Source organism: Typopeltis vanoorti, chromosome 10, assembly GCF_054136105.1.
Source record: "Typopeltis vanoorti isolate ZY-2024b chromosome 10, IOZ_Tvanoo_1.0, whole genome shotgun sequence".
Taxonomy (NCBI): domain Eukaryota; kingdom Metazoa; phylum Arthropoda; class Arachnida; order Uropygi; family Thelyphonidae; genus Typopeltis; species Typopeltis vanoorti.
In genome coordinates this window covers 44,071,779-44,095,565 of record NC_143558.1, presented here as the reverse complement: position 1 = coordinate 44,095,565, position 23,787 = coordinate 44,071,779, and the positions used below count along the sequence as shown (strand labels likewise).

The window sequence follows — 23,787 nt, the reverse complement described above, 5'->3', positions numbered from 1 at the left end:
AGAAAGACATGCTGAAAGTGTTAAACGTTCAATTAACTGCAAACAATTTTATTTAACTGTTAAGTATTTTGCTTTGAGTATCTGAATGTATCATCGGTATATATCATAGCTAAGAAATCAATAGGAAAATTCAGACAGTTGAATAACTCTGCAAACAGTGGCTAACTTTTTAAATGCAAACACTGTATACTACATTAAAATTACTACACTTATACACTGTGGATTAAAAGCATTAAAAAAAAAAAAAGGCACAATTAGAAATTACAGTTTCCTACACTTTGGAAATGGAAAAGTTCATCATTTAGTTACTATGCAGTAAGGCTGCAGAGCTTTTGTTGGAGTAACATTCACATTTGAAGATGCTTTGTTGTAGTAATTTGTAATCAACCCAAATTTATGTGGTTTTATAAAAATATAGCCTTAATGTTCAGAAATCTCAAACTGAACAGAATTAAAAATAGGTACCAACAGCCTAAAGAGCATCAACAGAAAAGAAGTGGAACCACAAAAGAATTATAGAAATACTACATTGACATAATTAATGTTTTACCAAGATGAAGAAGATAAAAGTAACTGAGGTACTTCTAAATGACTATTAAATGTTATATTTTCTGTTGCAATTATCAGAGAAAAGAAAGAAGGAGTAACTTCAGAATGCAACAGTAATAAAGATAAACTTCGTGGTGTTAGGCATTTATACTTTTGACCTTTGTCACTGCAGATTGTTTAAGCATTGTCAGAAGTTTGACCTCGACAATTTTTTTCCTTAAAGTATGGAAGACTGTGTGAATGTGTAACTAGGTCATTATTTGATATAGCTTTCCTTTTATTTTATATAAAATTTTTACATACTTATAAACCTATACACTCTTTGATAATAAAATCTAAAAAGTATAAATCTATACATGCTTTGATAATAAAATCTAAAAGGCATATCTAGGTCTGATTTTATTTAGATATTTTAAGTGCGCACCTACTGAAACACCAGATATACAAACCTTAGAGGCAAAAACCTGTTGGATTAAAAAAAAAAAAAAAAAAAAAAGGGTGGGAGATGCAGGAATTCATTTTTCAAAATTTTCTTCTTCAAAACATTTCTCATAAAGAGATAGAAGGAAGAGGTAAAGTTTGGCTCAACCAGACTGTTTAAACCTTTTCACCAAAGTCAGCAAAATATAAACTATTTGGTGCAGTATATAAACAGTATACCTAACATATTTTACTACTCTTGTTGGGCTGAGGATTAGATAAACATCAAAAACGTGCTCTAGAAACCAAGCATGAATTGTTTCAGGCCTCCATTTGCCAAGATAATCACCTCACATAAAGCAGCAAAATTCATTTACTACCTAAAAATGTTCACAAACTTCTGCATGTAGTAGGATTTGAACTTGTGGCTTATTGGGTAAAAATATCTTCAGGGAAATTTCTGCATGTATGGATTGAAGAGTTTCTTAGAGAGGTATGTTGAATAGATGAACATCAAAAGAAATCATTGCTTCATTGTTCGATGAATAAAGATCGTTAATTTTTGGCTAGAATTAACAATAGATTAAATCAAAATGCTTCTAGCTTAGATTGTTTTTAAGGTTATTTTCAAGAAATGCTTCTAGCTTAGATTGTTTTTAAGGTTATTTTCAAGATCTATAATTTAAGCATTATTTGAAAAGAACTGTTTTGTAATTCGATGTAACTGATCTATTAATAAATCCTTGCTTGCTTTTTGATCAATTTCATGTGCAGTGAGGGATTTGATCTTGATTTTTATCAAGTTAGGAATGATATCCACATTGCAGTAGTGATTATGAAACAGAAGTCTGTTATGTAAATTAGCTTTTTTTCAAATGAAGCTTATCTTTTAACAGCTTTTTCAGTATTCCTTGGTATAGAGGTTAACCAGACATTTAAAGAACATGTGTAGTAGACATATTGTTCATAACATTTGTGCCTGAGTCACACCTTTGTCAACAGGAGAATACATTATCAGCATTCAAAGAAAACAATGGTAGTTTTTGTAATTCAGACAGAATATTACATAACTCATTCATCATTTAAAAAAAAAAAAAAAAAATCACTTAATCATGATTACTTCCCAAAACTTTGAGATAGTCTACTGATCCTTGACTCTTATCCCCAATAAGTTGGTATACAACCAGTAACACTGGAACTGCAGTCTGGTTATCTAACAAAGACTTCAAAGAACCCACTGCCAACTACAACTTTGATTGCATTACCATTCTTTAATTGAAATCTTAACACACCACTGACTTGAAGGCTTGTCTGCTGCATATACTCAATTAGCTGCATTTCTTCTTGAAACATAGTGATACTGAAGTTGATGATTTTTAAGACTATAGGTTTTATTTGAAACTTGTGTTATCCATTGCCTACCATTGGAAGACTTATAATCCTTATTGCATTACACTTTTTCATTCACATGCAGCCTATTTGGTATCTTTCCTGCTACATATTCAGCTATTCATTTTTGAAGTTTGTGCAAAGCCATATCCTCTCCTTTTCTGTTTGGAGCCTGATGTCTGTGTTCATGTCATCTATATTTAATGATATGAGTGATATGAATGACATAGGAGGTTGTCTAGATGTATAGTCTGTGGTATTGGCAAATGCTATAGTTCACAAAGAATTAACATCCACTGACCCAGTACTCTAAGAATCACGTAAGATATAATTCTTTATGAATCTATACATATGATTCTAGAGTTCAGAGAGAGAGATCTAAAATGCCCTGGTCAATATTAGCAAAATGGAAAGCATTACTACTTATTTCAGGTTCTTATTGGAAAATTTGATGTTAATTAAAATCTACAGTTTTGTATGCTTAGTATCGTGCTTTATACTCTTAAGAGGGAAAAAAAAATGTATGGCATTGGTTGCATCTTTTGTTAAATACTGTACTTATGTAATAACTTAATGCTGTAATTCTGGACATACTGTAATTTTATGCATGTAAAGGTAAACATCCAATTAAATTTTGTGCTTACCTTTTACATGTATAGAATTACAGCATTTCCAGTAAAGAAGGCATACGTTTTTCATTTGATTAACCGATACTTGGATCATGAATTATTCAAAAATAAAATAACCATTTTTTTTCCTATCTAGGTTTTTGTGGAGTTCAAAGGCCACCATATCTTCAACACAGTCATTGGTCCAGTCATAAAGAAAGATTCTGTTTGAATGAAGTAAAAAGTGGTAGTGAGTCTCTTCCCCCAAGTTGGACAGTATCTACATCTCCTGATCATGTTCAGAAAAAGGACATAAAAAAGCCTTTTAGTTCACTTAAATCTGATTTATTTAACTTACCATGTAAATATAATTCATTGCACCAAAGTACAATATTTGAACCTTATCATTTACCAGGCAGGTGTTCTAATTTATGTGAGAGTCTGTTGCATAAATCTTTGTCTGTAAATATCAATTGCAGAAATTTTTCTCCATCCAGTTTTCACAACAAACAGTGTCATACTCCTGAAAATTCTCCATTCAATTCATGTCATCCTGTATCTTTTTATTGTACATCACCTGTACATTCCATTCATCCATTCTTAAAAAGGCATGAAGGTGAAGAGAAGTGTGACATAAGTGATGAATTGTTCATTGAAAAATTTTCTGTCTCCAATGTCATGAATAATATTTTAAATAATACACACACAGAATCATTGAAAAACACATTTCACAGGAGACATCATAGTGATCCTCTCTTATCACGGCATGGTAAGGCATCAAAAAGGGGTTCAACTACAAAATTAGGATCTCACCGAAGTCATTCATTTATGGGTCCAGGTTCTAGTAGATCATGTCATAGAATGACAGAAAACTGTAAATATCATCAGTATTTAACTGTACCCAAAGATCCTCTCTTATTGGCTGAAGAAGTAAGAGTACTTAGTGATATTAATGAAAAGGTTAGTATAGGAATCTTGAAGCATTTTTCATATAATTATTACATAGTTATGATAATTCTGATTTTAAAAGTATTTGTTCTGCTTAATACACATGCTATTAATGAATAATTTAATCATTTCTTTGTACTTTAAACAGCACATAGGAAATATGTAGTTATAAATATTTCACTGAGCCCACAAAACCTTACTTTTGAGTAAACAGGTTTTTGGGATTGCCTAAGGATTAAAGCTAGATAACTGGGAGAACTAACTTGAGGCTTTTGAGCTAATGTCCTCACCTTCTCATGCCTTGCACCCTCTTAGGATATCTACTCAGATACTGAACAAATCAGGACAGGCTTGCAATTTGGGATTTAGCCAACCAAGTTGCATTCTATATTGACTTAAACCAAAATGATGGCTCACCAAGATGAAATGTCATGCCAACTGAGACATTGCCCATTTACATAAGGCTCCTACTGATTTCATGGAAAAGTCAGCTACTTGAGCAAACTCATTATCAGCAGAATTCAAGATAGACAACATTAACAGAAAAGAAGTGGAACTGGCAGAAAATTTAGAGGAATGCCATGTCGACATAATTGGTATTGCTGAAACAGGAAAAAAATAAAAGGTAAAAATCTTCTAAATAACAACTACAAGAGATTATATTCAGGCAATAAAAATGGCACTGAAAGAAGTAGTAATAGTATGAAACACAAAGATAATCTTCTTGAATGCTAGCTAGTTTCAAGTAGAGAGTGATGTGGGCAATTGGGAATTGGACTGTGAGACTTAATTTGGAACAATTTTTTTTAAAAAAGTGTAAATTAATTGTGGTAATGACAACAGAATAAACAAGGTGGTATAGCTGAGTAGTCATCTGAATAAATTTATATGGAATAGGAGAGAAATTAGTCAAAACACTACACTAGCTATATACAAGAACAGTGTTCAAATCAATTTAACTTATATATCTGAGCACTGATTCAGAAATAAAACAATTGATCAAATATTGGGGAACTACAGATATGGAAGAGTTATGAGAAAAATTAGAGAAGTAAATAAAGAGATGGCAGCATCATACTAAAATTGAAGATGTTAGGAAGGGAACTTGACATTGTTAACATTCAGGAATGTGTTAGCAGAGCTGATCTATGATTATGTGGTCATTTAAACAGCATGAGTGAGGAGTAGTTAGTATTACCACAGTACAAGCTCTGTGGTATGTGGGCAGCTCTGGCGTTGAACCAACTTTCTTCCTGAGAATGAATAATTTTTCATCCTCTTGTTTATCAGGAGTCCTCAACAGGGGTCCCCACCCAAGTGCAGAAACCATTAGAACATCAATAGAAAATCAGAACAAACAAAATGAAAACATCAACGACAGCAACAAATATACCATTTTTTGTTTGAGCTCAGCAGGGAAATGTCCACTTGGAAAAATGTCACATTTATTCATCCTTTTAGGAACAGTTTGGAAGGGTCAGCAGGATCTAAAAAATCAGTGAAGAAATTTTTCAGGGAATATTCTTATTGAAACAACAGTGACAGTTTTTCAGATAGGTGACAGAATCTGAAAAAGTACTTTGTGTGACATGGGAGAAAAGCAATCACTTTCACTTCCACACAAATCTTTAAACTTTTTTAGAGGCATAATATTGGAGTGAGATCCCTCTTGATGTTCCTGCACTCTGAAATGAAAGACCAAAGAGTGACAGTGTAATATATTGTTTTCTTTAAAAGTCTCTCTGCTGTGCCTTTGTAAAATATTTACTTTCTTTACTTTTCTCCTTATCTATTCTATCTATCTACTTTCTTACTTAAGTTTATTCTTGCCCCCCCCCCTCCTCACCTTTTTTTTTTTTTCTGTAGCTAGATAGACCTCGTGTAATAAGTCTATCTAATGTAACAGTCCCTGAGCAATTGCGCAATATCAATTAAGAAATTTATTTATTCGTAACGATTGCGCCACTTAATTAACCCTTTTATGTTTGAAAGTCAGGGCGAGGAGAAAACAAAATTAAATTAATACTTCTGTACAATTTCTTTACATGCAGTCATCGCTTGTTACTTTATTCTATTCCTGCAGGTTCATTAATATTTTTGGGATAGTGCATTGGCTAAGGAATGAGAACCAGGTAATTACAAAACAAAAACATGTTTATTATCAAACTAAAGGATATGATACAAAGTACATAAAAGTTAATAAAAGAATTATTTAATCTAAAGCACTTTAACACACAAAGACAACTTGCTATCTAAGTAACAGAAACTATACTGCGTTCACTATCAGAAAACTTATTGTACTTTGAAATATCAGCGTCTTCTATGACACCACTTGGCCTGCAAGCATACATAAATATTCCAAGAAGGATCACATTAACTTTCTTCCAACACATTCAATACTTAATTGATACTAATTCAGACACTATCACAACAACTTATGAATTAGACATACTTAACAATACATGTTCTTCCCTTATATCAAATTCAATCTAACTGCCAGTTAACAAGTAACCTCTTTCACTCCTTTACGATTTCGAGTTACATTCACATAACATGTTATAACAAAATAATGGCTTACTTGCTAACGTCCTTGAGAGGAAAGTCCGGTTTACATTCTGTAACACACATTGAGACTGGAGCGTCTTCTGTCTGGTTAATCTTCGAGAGTTTTCCTTTGTCGGATGCGCTGGGGTTCTGCTGTAGCTACCCAGAGCCTAGAGAGAGAGAGGGTGGGCATCGGCGGCAGGAAGAATGATCCTCCTGGATTCAGGGAAGGAATCCCCGTAGAAGTCGTAAGTGAAGAGCCAAGCAAGAGACATCTTACTAATATTTTTACATCTTACTAAGCACATTTTTTCCTTATAATTTCAGACAAAAAAAATTGGAAAATCTTTAGCAAAAATTCTCTTAAAAAAATAATTTCTTGCGAGATTTTACAATAGCATTGAGGAGAATACTCATACAAAGGGATGGTCACCCTGGCTCTTACCAGGAATATCATCCTTACTTTTTAACTCACCTAAACCACCAACCTGAAAGCAGGATATATATTAGGCTCTACATCGTGAACCCTTTATGCTGCTTTAAATGTGAAAAGTATGGTCATTCTCAAATTTCCTGTCATGGATCTGCCATCTGTGCCTGATGTGACAGTGAAGGTCATGAGAACAAAGACTGTAAGAGCAAAACACCGAAATTCCCTAATTGTGAGGAAGATCGTCTGGTGTATGCATACTCCCTAGTATGCCCAAGGTGGAAGAATGAAAAGGTGACCCAAAAAATAAAAACTGATCAGAGCATTCCACATCAGGAATCAATCAAGTCTGCCACAAATATAACAACTTTCTGTGGTAAACCCTCCTTACTAAGAAGGCAACTGTAAAAAAATCCAGTTGGGACCTTAACATATGTTAATTCCACCATCTCACAACTACAACATTCCTAAATAGTATTATTTGCTTGCTGACTCACTAAAGCATATCAAAGAGAAAAATCAATATTGGCTCACTAGACCTGCTAGAAATGGTTCTAACACATGAGAATTCATTACTTAAAAGATAATAAATTGTGCACCACAGAGGATCAAAGATATACCTCTAGAACCTTTTAATAGTTAGTCCATTAACAGATTGCTTGGATGCCTCTTAACCCCCCCCCCCCCCCCACACACACACACACAAGAAGATAAAATAATTAACATACAAGTGTCCTAGAGTGAGTCCAATTTTGATGTCTTTGCTATTTTTCATGATGAAGAAGGAATAATGGTCACTTGCTGTCCACAGTTCTCTAAAAAGAAAAAAATGTAATACTACTGAAAATGAAACTTCTCAACATAGGAAGCCAGATGATACCACCCAAAAAGAAATAATGAAAACATTTCCACAATGAAATTGTAGATTTTTTCAAAACTTCAATGAATCTCAAAGCTGTGTTGTAGAAGGTATAAACCAATCTGTTTTTGTGTGCAGGAAACATACTTGTCAGATGATACCACCCAAAAAGAAATAATGAAAACATTTCCACAATGAAATTGTAGATTTTTTCAAAACTTCAATGAATCTCAAAGCTGTGTTGTAGAAGGTATAAACCAATCTGTTTTTGTGTGCAGGAAACATACTTGAAGCTCGGTGATCTGGCATCACTGGGCTTCAGAACAACAAACTTCATTTCTTTCAAACATATCTGAACGCAAGCAAGAACCATCCATGGTTAAAGCCAAAATGACTCCTGGATCCAATGCACATCTTTCATAACAAGAGCAACCAGCAGTAAAGAAGTCTGGGACTCAAAATTCAGGAAATGAAAGTCAGTTACACCACCTATCAACTCTCCTTCCTTGAAAACAATAGATGCACAGTTGCTGACCCAATAGCAATTGCTGATACTCTTGGTGAGATATTTGCTAAAATATCAGCAGTATCTTCTTATCCCCACCACAGTGCACAGCAGCAAAGCGAATTCTATTTTCTTTGAGCTGTACTGAAGCATACAACAGACCATGAAAGAAGAAATGAAAGCTGCTGTGCTTAAATGTTACCCAACTGCTGTTGGACCAGATAACATCCATTATGAGATGATTAAATATCTATTACCAGCTTCTAGGGATCAACTATTACCTGTTCAATAGAATATTCTGTGAGAATAAGCCTATTACACTTTTTTATAATGTTTGTCAAGTAGCTTTATTTTATCATCCTACATGTTTCGCCAATTTTTCTATTGGCATCTTCAGGGAATACAAACGAGTAAGCTAAATGAAGGTAACAGACTAGGTTATAACTGATGGTTCTAATTCATAAAAAAAATTAGTATTGTGCCTGACAATGCGCGTGTCTCATGAACGTGATTTATTCGTTATGACTCATGATTTGATTAAAGCTTTTCAAATTTCTGGTAAGAAATTTGGAAAGCTTTAATCGGATCATTAAACATCAAAGAAATGAACTTTCATGACAATTACATCATGAGCCATAACGAATAAATCACGTTCGCGAGACACGTGCATTGTCATGCACAATACTAATTTTTTGTATGAATTAGAACCATCAGTTATAACCTAGTCTGTTACCTTCATTTAGCTTACTAGTTTGTATTCCCTGAAGATGCCGATAGAAAAATTGGCGAAACATGTAGGATGATGAAATAAAGCTACTTGACAAACATTATATATAAAAAAAGTGTAATAGTCTTATACATAATTGTCAAGAAAAAAATTCCACACATTCTGTGAGAATGTTTTTTTTAGATACTTGACAAAAGGCAATTATCATTGTCTTTCATAAGCTAGGAAATGATCCAAAGTCCTCAGTCCAGTTGCTTTGACCAGCTGCTTGTGCAAGATTCTGGAAAAAATAGTTAAAATAGTCTCATCTTTTATAGTTTCTGGAAAGAAAAAACAACTCTTTTTTTCCCAAAACACAGTCCGCCTTCTGAAAATATTATTGTACTCGTACTACTGATCATCTAGAGATGATCAGTAGTTTTAGTTCATTAAAGATGCCATCCTAAAATGCAAGCACTTAGTATATCAGTTTTGTTGATGTGGAAAAAGCATGCAACACTCCTTGGAGATTCAGAATATTGAAAGTTGCACACAATTTTTGTCTTAGAGCAAGAGAATCTCCTGTTTATCAGGAACTTTATATCGAACTGAATCTTTCATGTCTGAGTGGAAACCACTCTCCCAAATATATACCTAATAGTAGGGACCCCAAAGTTCAGTTTTAAGCATTACACTTTTTGCAATCAGCATTAACTCAGTAACTAAACAACTTCCTCCAACTGTAAGTATGTTCTCTATGAATGGCTTTGCCATCTGTTATTCTTGTAATGTGATGATCATAGAAAGACAGTTGCAGCAAGACTGTCTGTCAAAATGGGTACTTGCAGATGGGTTGTTCAGATTTTCACAGCAGAAAACAGCATGTTTTTTGCAGCAGACATGGTCTTCATCTTGACTCAGAATTCAGACTAGGACAAACTTTAATCCCAGTTGCATCAGAAGTTCTTGGGAATCATCTGACAAGAAATTCTGTTTCCTCCCTCACATATGCCATGAGCGAGATAAGTGCTGTAAAAGAGTGAACATCCTTTGCATCCTATCTTTCATCTCTTGTGATGCTGATAGATCATCTTTGCTTTGATTGTATTGAGCACTGATTAGATCAAAACTTGCTTATGGGTTCCATTTCTTTCTTCTGCCAGAGACAGTACCCTATAATGGTTGGACTCTATCCACCATCAAGCTATAATAACTGCAACCGGAGCATTTTGAACTTCACTGATCCTTAGTCTGTATGTCGAGGTGAACGAACCCCCTTTGTCACATAGCTGTCAACAGCTGTCTCTATGATATACTACAAAAACAAAATCCTTGCTGGACCATTCCACATGGGCAACTAGTTTTTGCCAGTGGTGGGGCAAACTTTCAACATCTGTCTCTAATCCAGAGTATTTTAATAATAAGGTGTGACACCTTTTGACTACTTGTATATGGAAATATGACTTCTGAATTATTTCATTATCACTTCTAGGTCTGGCTCCCACTGATGAGACCTCAATAAAAGTTGAAACCGGTCTGGGTAGTGGTCCTTTCCATAATGCATAGTGTTATACATGTCCGTAAGGATATGTGCATTGCATTGCATTATAGGATACCAAGGCAGTTGATGTGAAGTCGTTAGCCTCTATATACAAGTAAACCAGTCGTGAAATGACTTCACATGCAAACTTTGTTTGTTTATACTTGGATAAAGGATGAAACCAAGAATATAATTTCTTGGCATCTTTAATTTACAGTGGTGGGGAAATCTGTACAAGTTGTTCTTGCTCATCTCTGCATAGGTAATATTCATCTTACACACTCCTTATTAAGTGATGATGGCATGCCTTTGTGTGAGTTGTGTGGTACTGGACTAACCATCTTTCAAATTTTAATTGCCTCATTTCATCAATGAGTGCAGTCACTATTTTAGTCACATTCATAATCTGTCTGAGCCATATATACTCAGGCAGATTTTATGAGCTTCATCAAGTGTCACCCCCTTTTTAAATTTGTATGGAGTATCAGTGTATACCATCTTATGTAAATGATGTATATCTTGGTTTAATTTAGTGTGTATATACTTTTAACACCTGTTTTTTTGCGAATGTTTTTATGGATTTTTATACACCTTTTGCATTTTTATACCTTTTTTGCGCACTTTATTACTTGTGTACTGGTGCAGTATGACCGCAGATGTCCTTGTGTCATTAAACCTAAAACAAACGATCTCTTTATTAGCTAAAGGATAACTGAAAATATTAATTTTCTATTTTTTTAATTTTTAAGGATATCAGAAGTATATTGTTTTGTGTGTTTGTCAGAAGAGGTAATTTTTTTTTGATGAATTCTTATTTAGGATCAAACAAATGGCTGATTAGTTGGAAATGGTGTGTAAACATTTCTGACCACTTAGGCAGTTAATGGTGTTAGTTGACTGAATGTTAACCATCATTAAGAAATACTAAGTACTTGTGTGTCGCAAAAAATTTCTTCTTCCTTTCCAGATGGGAAGAGACCGTACTAGGCCTATTATAGTCTCTTCCCATCTTTTCAAAGGCTGTCCTCTATTCCTTCTCCCTTGAGATCAGTATCTCTCTGAGGAGTCTTCCTTCATTTCTTCTTTCTGTATGTTGTTTCCATCTCATTCTATAAAGATCGATGTAGGCTAAAACAGGTATCACCTCAAGTTCCTTTAAGATATCGCGATTTCTTTTGAAGTCTAGTCTATTATATCCAGCTGTTTTGTGCATGAATCTCATTTCAGAGCTTATCAGTCTTTTTCTATCTGCTTGAGTTAACTGGTCCAGGCTTCTGAACCATACTATTGAGTTATGGATTCTTATTCTTGTTTCTTGCTTATTAAGTTTGGATTGAATATCTGATTAATAGTTTTTGTTATTCCTATATAATTGATTATTTTATGTTGCATGTCTTTCTCTCTTTCATAAGATGGTAGCCTAGATATTTGAATGTATTAACCGGCTCTATAATATCATCATTATGCAAATTTTGCTTCTAATTGGGTCTTGGCCTTTGAATGACATGACTGGTTTTGGAAGTGCAGATTTTCATATTGTATGTTTTTGCTATTTCATTTAATGAAAAGGCTGCTCGTTGTAGTGAATCTTCATTATCTTCAATTAGAACCTGATTGTCAGCAAATAAAATTGTATTGATGTTGGTGTAATCATGTATATGAATGCCAGAACTGGTTTTCCCTTCCACTCTCTTATGGTATTATCTATATTATATAATATAATATATGTATAATCCTGCTTATTCACCCAACTTAGCTCCCTGTGATTTCTGGCTGTTTCCAATATTAAAGACTGCACTAAAAGGACAAAGATTTTCTGACATCGCCGATATCCAGCATAATGTGTTAAAGGAACTACTCGAGAGTATTCCAGAAAAAGAGTTCTGGCCTGTTTCCAAAAATGGGAACCATCTAAACCAGTGTATAAACTGGTTTAGATGGTTCCCATTTTTGGAAACAGGCCCAGAACGCACAAGGGGACTACTTCAAAGGCGACAGTAGCCACTAATGTATAGTTACAAATGTAGGTTTTTTTACAGTTGCATTCTGGGAATTAAATTGTCACACCTCATATATTTGGTAAAAATGTTGTCAGGACTTGATAACCATTGCATAACTACTAATCACCATATTAATAACCATAGCAGAAAATGACACTTGTATATCAGAGTTCCTTTAAATTTGCAAGATTATTCAAAGAATTATGTAAATCCTTTCTGCACCAATCTAATTTTATTTGCAGTAATGTTACATCATCATGTAAGTAAAAATCCACAGTTCATTAGGACATTGCATATATTAAAGAAGTTAAAAATTATCAGATAATGTCCACTTGTTGATTACTACTGTGTAATAAAATCCCTTGATAAGTCCTTGACTTCCTGGAGGTTTCTGATGATAAAATTGATAGAATGTATATAGCATTAGAATTTATATTTGTTGATCTAGTAAAACATATATTATAAAGTCTTTTATTAACAGCTGTGGCAGCATTTATGTCTAACACAAGCAAGATTAGATATGTGGCTGAAGCATCAAAATAATGCAAAAGAAGAAGTAAAGGGACCACATTTTGCAGGTAATTCTTTTATTTTTGCTTCTATTTTTAAAGATGCTTAATATATTAGCCTTTGCTGAAATTTCTTTTTATAAATTGACTGTACTAATGTATATTAAAATTATATATTAAATCATACACTTATAATGTTGTATAGGAGCAGCTTGAACTCAATGCACTTTTAACTGTGTGTCCAATGCAATGAACATTTTAGGAATGTTTATCTTGAGTATTAAGTTGATTAAACATTTTAAGGGAGAGAAATGCTTTATAGTTTTATAGATACTGAAATATGAAAATATGTTTCACAGTAGGTTATGTAGAAATTACATAGTGCACTTCAACAATGAGCCACATGGTTAAAATCTTATCATGATCTACCATCAGTTTAACAATTCTGTACATGGCAATTTTATGTTTGAGGAGGAATGTATGTTAATATAAGTTTTTTTTTTTTTTTTTTTTTTTTTTTTTTTTTTTTTTTTTTTCAAATTAAAATATTTTATTCCTGATGAAGCATGCTATAGAGCATAAGAAACTTGTTTTACTTAGTGTGGTTTTACTTTTCTTCTTGTGTTTCATGCTAGAAATAATACAATGGATATCTCCAATCACAGAAGCTTATTGTATGTAATATTTTTGTTTCTTTGCAAAAAAAAAAAAGAAATAATAAATAATCTGCTAGTTTGTTATGCAAAAGGATGTGAGAGTAAAGCATATGCAGGACTAGAGTTTTTTTAAGTAATGAGGGAGGATATATATATATGTGTGTGTGTGTGTGTGTAGCCTATAGTGGTTGCTTAAGATTCAAAGCTAGGTAACTGGAAGGAGACTTCATTTCTTATAGACTATGTCGAGAGAACTGATAGACATTTCAAACCTAATGTCCTTGCCTTCTTATGGCACACTCTGATATTATATATTCACCTGTATGTTGAACAAATGAGAAGGCATTGGCAGTTGTTTGGGAATTAGAAGACTAAATTTTATTCTGTATTGGTTTAAACTAATGGCAGTTGTGATGAGAACAATATGATGAAATGTTGGCTTGGGGGGCGGGAGAGCATATGCACTGGTTAAACAAGATGTCACTGTTTTTGTTAGGGAACTGGACACTCAACTATTGCAACAAACTCAACACAAGTGAAGATATACACAGTCACTGTAATAGGCATCAATTGAAAGAGGTGACACTAGCAGAATTACAAAAATAACATTTCATATAATTGGTGTTACCAAGATGAAGTCTAGAACAGGTGAGATATTGATACTTCTTAAATGAGGTGAGATATTTCTTTAATGTTAGGCAATTTTAGTTAGTGACGTAGGAAAATTTAAAAATGGGAAATTTGGCAATGAGGCATTTGTGTCTGATTGCAAATTGCTCAAAAGTTACTAGTAGGAAAGTAGAGGATTGTTTTGGTCATTAGAGAGTGTGGCTGGTAATAAGAAAAAGCTAATTCTTGTTGGAGACCTAAACAGCAAAGTAGGAAATGATTTGAAGTAATTGATATGTACAATCCCTGCAAGACATTTGTCAGCTATGCACTATATAAATCAACGTTCACATGTAGTGAAAGAAGACTTTGTAAACTACTTTATTAGAATGAAATTCTATAAGCCATTACATTACAGATATGCATGATCATATTTTAAAATAAAAAAAGACATTAGTTTTCAGATGAAAATTTGAGAACTTACATTAAAATAATATGATAATAATAATTATAATAATATTATAATATTAAACTTGATCCAGACTGTTTTGAAATACCTGGTCTACCTGAAAGAAAGGATTCAATGGCTATCAGAAATAACTAGTAAGAAATTCTAATTTCTTCTTCTCTTATTATTTTGGTAACCTCCATGGAGTCAATAGACTCATTGTGGTAGGCCCACTCAACCAGCAACATATCTATCATAATGAACTTAATGTTATTTACAATACCTGCATTCACAATGCACTCCAGCAATGTATTCCACTTACCAACAACTCTCCATGTAAGAAATTTACTCCTCACACCCTTCTTCACCACATTTTTATACAACTTGCAGGGATGGACTCCCGTTCTTTCCATCTTTTTATGATTCCTTCTGTATTAAACAGATAGTTCCCTTAACTAACTTGAAGGTCTCCATCATATCTCCTCTTTTCTCCCTATCCACTAACCTCTGTAATCCACATTTCCTCAAACACTCTTCATAACCAACACTCCAGAGTCCTGATATCACTTTGGTCATTTGTCTTTGGACCCTTTCTAGTGTTTCCACATCACAATGAAAACTAGGTGGCCAAATTTGAGCACAATATTCTACATGTGGTCTGACCAATTCCTTAAATAGAGGCACCTCTTTATCCTTACATGTCAATGTACTTTTTCCTCATACCAGCAATATGATGTGCAGCCTTTGCAACACCTGCGATGTGCCCATGGAACTTCAGTCCACTGTCTGCCATCATTCCACGATCCCAAATCTCATCCACGTCATGAAGTACAGCTCCACCAATACAATATGTCGTCTTATATCTTTGTATCCCAAAGTGTAACACCTTGCATTTATTAATATTAAAACTTCAATTCCCCTCCCCCACTCATTTGTCCAAGCTAAAAGTCTATTCAAATCTTTCTGTAGAGAATTAACATCAACACTACTATTGATAATTCTACCTAACTTTACATCATCGGCAAACATTTGAAGATCCCCTAGTCACCTCACATGAAATATCATTAACAAATAAGTTAAGCACTAGGGATCCAAGAACAGAACCTGAGGCATGCCACCGGTAACCTTCCTTTTCTGAGACACTGCTCCATCATACACAACTTGCTGCTATTTTTCAGAAAGCCAATATTCAGTCCATCTAACCAATCTGCTATCTAATCCCATCTTCTGCAATTTATACACTAATCTGTCATGTGGTAATCTATCAAATGCCTTTGCAAAGACAAAGAAAATCTTGTATTCTATTTCTAACCAATTTTTCCAACATGTTGATCACAATTACAGACATGCAGAATGGTCTATAGTTGAAAATTTCTGTTCTAGTCATGCTTGTTGGAGAGTATTATTTTGCCTTCTTTCCACTCCTCAGGAACCTTCTCCACTGCAAGACTTTCATTAAATAACCAGGGTAAGGCCATAGCTAACTCGTTTGCACATTCTTTAAAAATACGTGGTGATATGTGAAACTTATTAATATCTAACTTATTAACATCTAACCTATGCAACACTCGATACATTTCTGATTCTTTCACCTTTAATTCTCCTATTTTACACAGCATCACACCATTATGATATATACTGATGAAGTGTTCATTAAATAATTCCAATATATTATATCATTTGTTATGGCTACTTTGCTATCATACCTATTCACCAGTGTCAACTTGCCATAATTAGTTTTTCTCTTGCTTGCCACATAGCAGAAAAATTCCCATTGGATTTGCTTTGACTGGACTGGCTAATCTCCTCTCATATTCTACTTTTCCTTTTTAACCATGTTTGTCACTTTTCTGGCTTGCACTTTATATCCTTCATGCATCTGCTCACTACAAACTCTCTTCTTCCTCCATAACTTCTTTTTATAACACTGCTTGCTTGATTTCACTGTTCATCCATCTCACTCCTACTCTATTTATTCACTTAACTTTTGGTATGCAGTTTATCATTGCTCGTGTTAGATACTGTCTTATCGCTTCCCATGCACTGTCACCATCTTTTCTACATAATCCATCAACCCAGTGTATTGATGCTAGTTGACTATAGAGCTTCTCATAATCTTCCACCTTATAGTTCCACATATAAACCCTTCTTGATAACAACTGTTCCCTCTTTGACTACCTTCCAAACCAATATCTCATAATCACTTTTACCAACGGGTGTCAATGTTGATATCTCATTCACAACCACATCTTGTGAGGATATCACCAAATCTAACACTGATAAACCTCGTGTAGCTTCTATCACATGCTGCTTTAAATAGTTATCCTGCAGAAACTCAACAAATTCACTCTCCTTGTTGCCATACACTATCTCTTCTTTCCAATCCACATTCTTATAATGAAAACCTCTCGTCAGCATCATCTTCCTTTTACATGCCCAACTAATTCACAATCAGTGCTTTTCTTGTCTACATTCTATTCTACAACATTCTATTAGATACACTATTCTGCTATCTCAACTTCACACAAACAGCTTCAGCATCTTCACACGTACTACTGTTTTTCACTTCCACTCTTGAAGAACACAATTCCTCTGCTACCATTGACAATACCCCTCCTCCCTCCTCTCTTCACCTTGCTATTCTTTTGGAAAATTATGTATCTGACATTTCAAGTCTTGACATTATGTCATTTTCAATCAATCAAGTTTCACTTATGCCAGTTATGTTTGGGCATATTGATTCAATCGGTGCTACAAACTTAGCCCATTTATTTCTGATACTCTGTACACTAGTATTCAAGCTTACCAATTCTTCATTCTTTGAGGCTATCCCATCAACACAATCACTCTGTACTCTCTCTGCTATAGTACACTTCTCTCTTCATTATGACCATCCTCGTTTCTCTGACTCTGATTTTCATTCATATTCTTATCATCCCCCACCATTTTGCACTGCATCACTTTGCTCACCTATAATCTATCTCGCCTTTGTATCCATCCTCTTTCTGTTCTTCAACAACCTGCTTCTCAATCTCTCTCTGACTCTTAGTGGTACTAATTTCTTGTGAATCCTGTGTACTCTTAGTAAACAACAAGCTCTCCAAATGACCAACCCATTCATAAAATATGTCTTATGCACCTTATTTTTTACCACACCTTTAATAATTGAATCACTATATAAAGCAACCTCTATCGTCTTTAGATACCTGCTTCTTCCTATTAAACTTAACCTCCTTTTCATTTACATCAGTTATTCTCTTTTTTAAATGTTCAATTTCCTCCTCCATGCGTTTAACCTGACTCTTGCCTAAGCTCTTCCACATCACCTGTATTATTACCGTTACAAGTACTTCCATCCATTTTCTGATTATTCCTGCTCACACTGTTCTCATTTTTGGAATGCGCCAATCTTTCATCACATTTCTCACACACTATAATACGTTCCTTTTTACCATTTAATCTAACACCCCATAAATCTTTAACATTTTGGGGCGCATACATAAAACAATTGTCGCATGATATCCAGAGAAAAATTTGATCTCCGAGTTGAGATGTTCCACATTGCTGGTGTATGTTTCTTTGCTGCCACTGCCACCATTTTTGTAATGTCAACTAGCACCTCTACGTTAATCGAAATAACAACCAAAGTCAACAGTTTTTGAATCACAATACCACACTACAATGATTATATCCAATCTGGCTATAACACAAAGGCGCAATTATGCAAATTTACACTATATAATTAAAAAAAAAAACCACTTTTGGTAACATCATTCAACTATACATCACTACTTCTCACGATACTCCCTACACAATATGTAACCTGTTTTATTGAGCAATTAACACGTTCGCTGCCAACTACGAGTATACTCGTATGACGCTTACCGCCGGCAATGAAATTACTGTAGTGACCTTGAACAAGTGAAAATGCTTGGCTTGTGGAGCTAGTATCAAAACTGTGTATTCTCATAGATGGTATATGCTCTGCCCAAGCCAACTACGAGTATACTCTATAATAAATTTAGTTTAATCCTTTATCCAAGTGTGAGCAAACAAAGTTTGCGCTTGAAAGTATCTTCAGGACATGACCTGCGAATGCTTCTGCCTGGTATCTCAGCTTGGGCCTGGCTCCCACTGAAGAGACCTCAATAAAGGTCGAAACTAGTCTGGGTAGTGGCCCTTCCCTTAATGCATAACATTAAACATATCCGCAAGGAGATGTGTTTTGCATTATAGGAGATACTGAGACAGGAGTGTTGGTAGCATGCTCCACCTTTGCAACGAGTTGCCCTGGTGTTGTACCATCTTACCCCAGTCCTGAAGATACTTTCAGGTGCAAACTTTGTTTGCTCACACTTGGATAAAGGATTAAACTAAATTTATTATACTCTAACCAAGTGAAAAATAAACTTTCAACAATACGAGTATACTCATATGACGCTTACCGCCGGCAACGAGATTACCGTACTGAATTTCTAGAGGATAATTTGCTCGGCGTACGGGAACAGACTATGCCGAAGTAGCATGGCAGCGAACGTGTTAAGTAATCATTATCCATCTGTGTTTAGTAATCCATCCAAAATCCCCTGCAGTATTATTCTTCATTAGTTTTTAACTATTCTCCTTATTTCATTCTTTTTTTCTTATTTCTGACCAGTGTTAGATTTAACACAATTCATGTTAGATGTGACACAAATTGTGTCATTTGTTCTCCCTGTAGGGTGGAATCATCTCATATTTCCAGTTTGCCATCTGTCAGTCATGCAGTGAATTGACAAACGAGATGATTTTTTGCATCCCACCATGAGATTTTTCACATAATAAATAACTTTTGTATATATCATTAGCTTATTTAACGACTACATGGAGAGACAAGGGGGGGGGGGTCCTTAAGGGTCAAAGCTATATAACTGAGAGGAGACCTCCACGTAGCCTTTAAAGGAATGCAGAGAACTGACCAGGGCTTCTAATCTAATATCCAATCCTCACCTTCTTGTGGTGCACCCTGTTAGATATCTACCTGGATACTGAACGGATGAGGATGGTTTCTCAATTTGGGATTTGGCCGACCAAATTGTACTCTTATTGGCTTATACCAAAATTTCAAATGATGGTACAACATGAGAGAATTTCATGACGGCTGGGCGACTCTTGGTTAAACAAGGTCCCTATTGTTTTTGCCAGGGAACCAGGGCAAACAGCAAAAAGTTAGCTATTGGAACAAATTCTAAAACCCACCCCAACTTAACATCACCAGAGTTCAAGATCTGTACTATCAATATAAGAAGCCTGAATAGCAAAGAAATGGAGCTAGCTGAGGAATTGGATAAGTACCAGATGTACATAATAGGGGTGACTGAACAAAACAGGCAAAAACTGGTGAGATCTTTCTGAGCAATAAATACAAAATATTATATTCAGGCAATGACAATCAAGGAAAAGAAGGAATAGCCATAGTATTCAATACTAAATACGAGACTAATCTTCTTGAATGGCAGGCAGTCTCAAGTAGAGTGATGTGGGAAATATGAGAATGGGAAACTGGACAATGAGACTTATTTGTGCCTATGGTCCCACAGAAGGTTCTACTAAAGTAGAAGAGAGAAATTTTTTGAGGCTTTAGAGAAAGCAACTGACACAATGAAAAAGGAAAAGTTGGTCCTTGTTGGAGATCTAAATAGCAGAGTGGGAAATGATCATCAGACATACAAAAATATTTTGGGAAAATTTGGAGAAAAGAGCAAAGCTAATAATAATGGCAAATACCTGTCAGATTTCTGTTCAGAACATGGACTAGTTATTACTAACACAATGTTCCAACATAAAAATGTGCACAAATTCACATGGAGAGTGAGGCAAGGAATAAGAAAAGTCTCATTGACTATGTAATTGTTGATAGTGATGTTTTCTCCCTGGTGCAGGACACCAGAGTGTACAGAGGATTTGAAATCGGAAGTGATCACTATTTAGTCTTGAGCAGGATAAATTTAATTTCATATTGAAAAGAATAACATGTAAGAAAGTTTTAAAGCAAATAAAAGTTGAGCAGCTCTCAAATGTGAACTATAGACTAAAATGAAAGAGTTTGAGAACAGGAACCAAATCTTGGAGATTCAGTAACAAGCCTTGAAAAAAAAAACATATCGATTCAGCCATAGAGGTATGAGGTGAGGTTGTCTGCAAGGATAGAAAAATCAGAACTCCATGGTGGACATAGGAAGTTAAAGAGGCAGTGAAGGAAAAGAAGAAAATATATCTACAGTTCCTGGCAATACAGGAGAATACAGAGACAAATGTAAGAAAGCTACACTGTAAAACTGGCTAAACAGAAGTCATAGGAGGACTTTGGTAAGAAAATAAAAAATAAATATCAAGAAGGTGGCAAGATATTCTGGTGGTTGTTGAAGAAGCTCAGAAATGAAGGAAAGAGTGTTGTAAAAGGAACAAGAGATGATAAAGGTGACACGAAAACAGGAGAAAAAGCTAACCTTGAAGTATGGAGTAATTACTTCGAAAAATTGCTAAATGAAACAAGCAGCTTCAGCATTTCTGGTCAACACATTTGACCAGAAATGCTGAGGTATGGAGGTATAAAAGGCTTACAGTTGCACTGCATAACTCAGAAGGCCTGGACTATTCACTGCATAGTCCAGGCCTTCTGAAGATATGAATAAAGTTGACAGAAGATTATAGATAGGAAGTTAGTAATGATGTAAATTTTTCATGTAGTGCTATCATATCCTGTACATGCTTTGAGGGTATACATCGGGAATTTGATGATGATGGAGAGACAAATCCTTGAATTAGAAAGTATTATTGCATATGTCTGATTATCCTTGAATTAGAAAGTATTATTGCATATGTCTGATTATCCTTGAATTAGAAAGTATTATTGCATATGTTGTTATGTCAGCCAAGCCAATCAGACATTGTCATTTGTCATGAGTTGCTGTTTTTATTTTCTGAGTTTCATCTTTGCATGTGTGAAGTGTGAACTGACGTGTTTAGGACACCAATATAGACAAGTTTTTAATATATAATTTTCTATAAATAATTTATAACTTTTTTTTGCCTGCAATGGGAAACAGTGTTGATGATCTACTGCGTGTCCAGTTTTCTGCCAGAGCTTTTGCGGATTGTGGGATTGTAGTCAAAGGAGATAAGTCTTGTCCTCTTCCAGATTTACTATTATATTTACATCTTTGAGTAATTCAAATATACCAACCAAATATAACATTCTCCTTCATTATTGTTTTCTGATATATCTTCAACACATTGTCCCCGACTCTATGCAGATTTGGTTACAATTAATTGGTAAATTAAAATATTCAAAGTTATCCTACAATTAATTGCATTGGACCAATTAAGATAATGCTGATGCACTATGCACTCTTAAAACTTTCATACATCGATAAAAAATGTAATCATATACAGTCAAATTGAATTTTGCAATGTGGGTTGTATGTTGTATGTGTGAGAAACATAGAAGGATTCATTTTTATGCACTAAGTCATTTTAATACAGTTCATTTTAATGAATGCAATGCAGTGAAACTGTATGTAGGGAATATATCCCCTGCACACTATCACCACTTCACTCCACAGGCATAAGCAAAACAAAGTGAATGTATTATTTAGCAAGAAATACAGTAGGAGATATTGTTTCTAAGTATTTTTAGTATTATTGAAATTTCAATCTTATAAGAATTCTCACATCTGTTCCTTCTGTTCTTTTACCCCAAGAAAGAAAAAGTAGTTTTTGGAAATTCAAGAATAACCTAGCTAATTTTGAAAGATTAGCTAGCTTTGGGTTGTTTTTGTAATCAGTGGCGACTCGTGGCTTGAAATCGTGGGGTGCTGCAATTTTCGAAATATACATACACACTGTAAGTGCAGTGTATACGTGTTTGGATAAAATAGCAAAATTATGGTAAAAATTTAAAAAAAAATTAAGTATGAAAAAATATTGTTTATTATCAATAAAATTATACAGTTTGGTATACTTCAAAATTACTTAAAAATGAAATATATTCTTCTTGTTTTGTTTCATGAAAAAATTGTTTATTATCGATAAAATTATACAGTTTAGTATAATTCAAAATTACTTAAAAATTACTGTAACAAATGTTATGTCTTTAATTGTAATGTCCAAATATTTAAGGAGATGGAGTAAACACAATAAGCACTAAACACTCTACTACTGGCGCAAACTGCATATAAACAACAGTGGAACTGTGCGACGGACAGTGGTGCAATACACTAACAGCTTGCATCTCACTATGACGTGCATATGCTTGCACACGTGGCAATATGGCACTGTGGAGAACACAGTGTCACTAGCTTCCTTCGCCCTCCTAAGTGCTACAAGATGGAGTTTTATTATTTTTTTTTACAAAATAAGATAATTGTATAGGATTGTTGATGATAAAATTAAATATTACAAGCAAATATAAATAAATTAATAAATATATTTATATATCGAGAAAAATTGGGGGTGCTACAGTTCCGCAGTGCCTATTCATGAGCTGCCCTTGTTTGTAATCAGCTGAGGAACAAAGAATTGTCAAGCATTAATCAAAATCTGGATTTTCAAACCCTGGTGAAGTATCATAGACTTTACTTGAGAATGAAATATGAGAAATACCATATTAGACGATTTTAATTTTTTACTGAAATGATATAGTAGGGAAGAATGCAGTTGAATATATGAAAGAAACAATGACTATGTTTTCTATACAATATTTATTTCTAATGACTGTACTGGAGAAAAATAAGAATGAAAACCATATTTACATAAACATATTCAGCATTGTATGTAAAATAAATGCAGGTGGAACTCTATATTTCTAGAGATAAGAGGGGAAAAATACTGATTGCAATGATTTGTCATTTTCACTAAAAATTGTGTCCAGCTAGTGGAAATATTTTCTTGTTCTATAGGTTCTCCATTGAGAATGCAGTTGAAGTTTTCTATGTTCCTGCCTGTATTTTCATAGAAATTACTATATTTTCTGTCTTTTTATTGCTGATTTTCATACCAAATTTCTTATAGCTTATTCAGTTTAGTT

General features: G+C 34.2%; 1 protein-coding gene across 1 annotated transcript in view; it reads left to right on the top strand.

Moving 5' to 3' along the window:
* LOC150102372 (uncharacterized) overlaps positions 1-23,787 on the top strand; it is a 211,795-nt gene that overhangs the window by 53,348 nt on the left and 134,660 nt on the right. The window contains exons 4-5 of the mRNA XM_090399565.1: positions 3,124-3,926; positions 12,980-13,076. Coding sequence (XP_090255691.1) covers positions 3,124-3,926; positions 12,980-13,076 — 900 coding nt within the window. The remainder of the gene's footprint in view (positions 1-3,123; positions 3,927-12,979; positions 13,077-23,787) is intronic.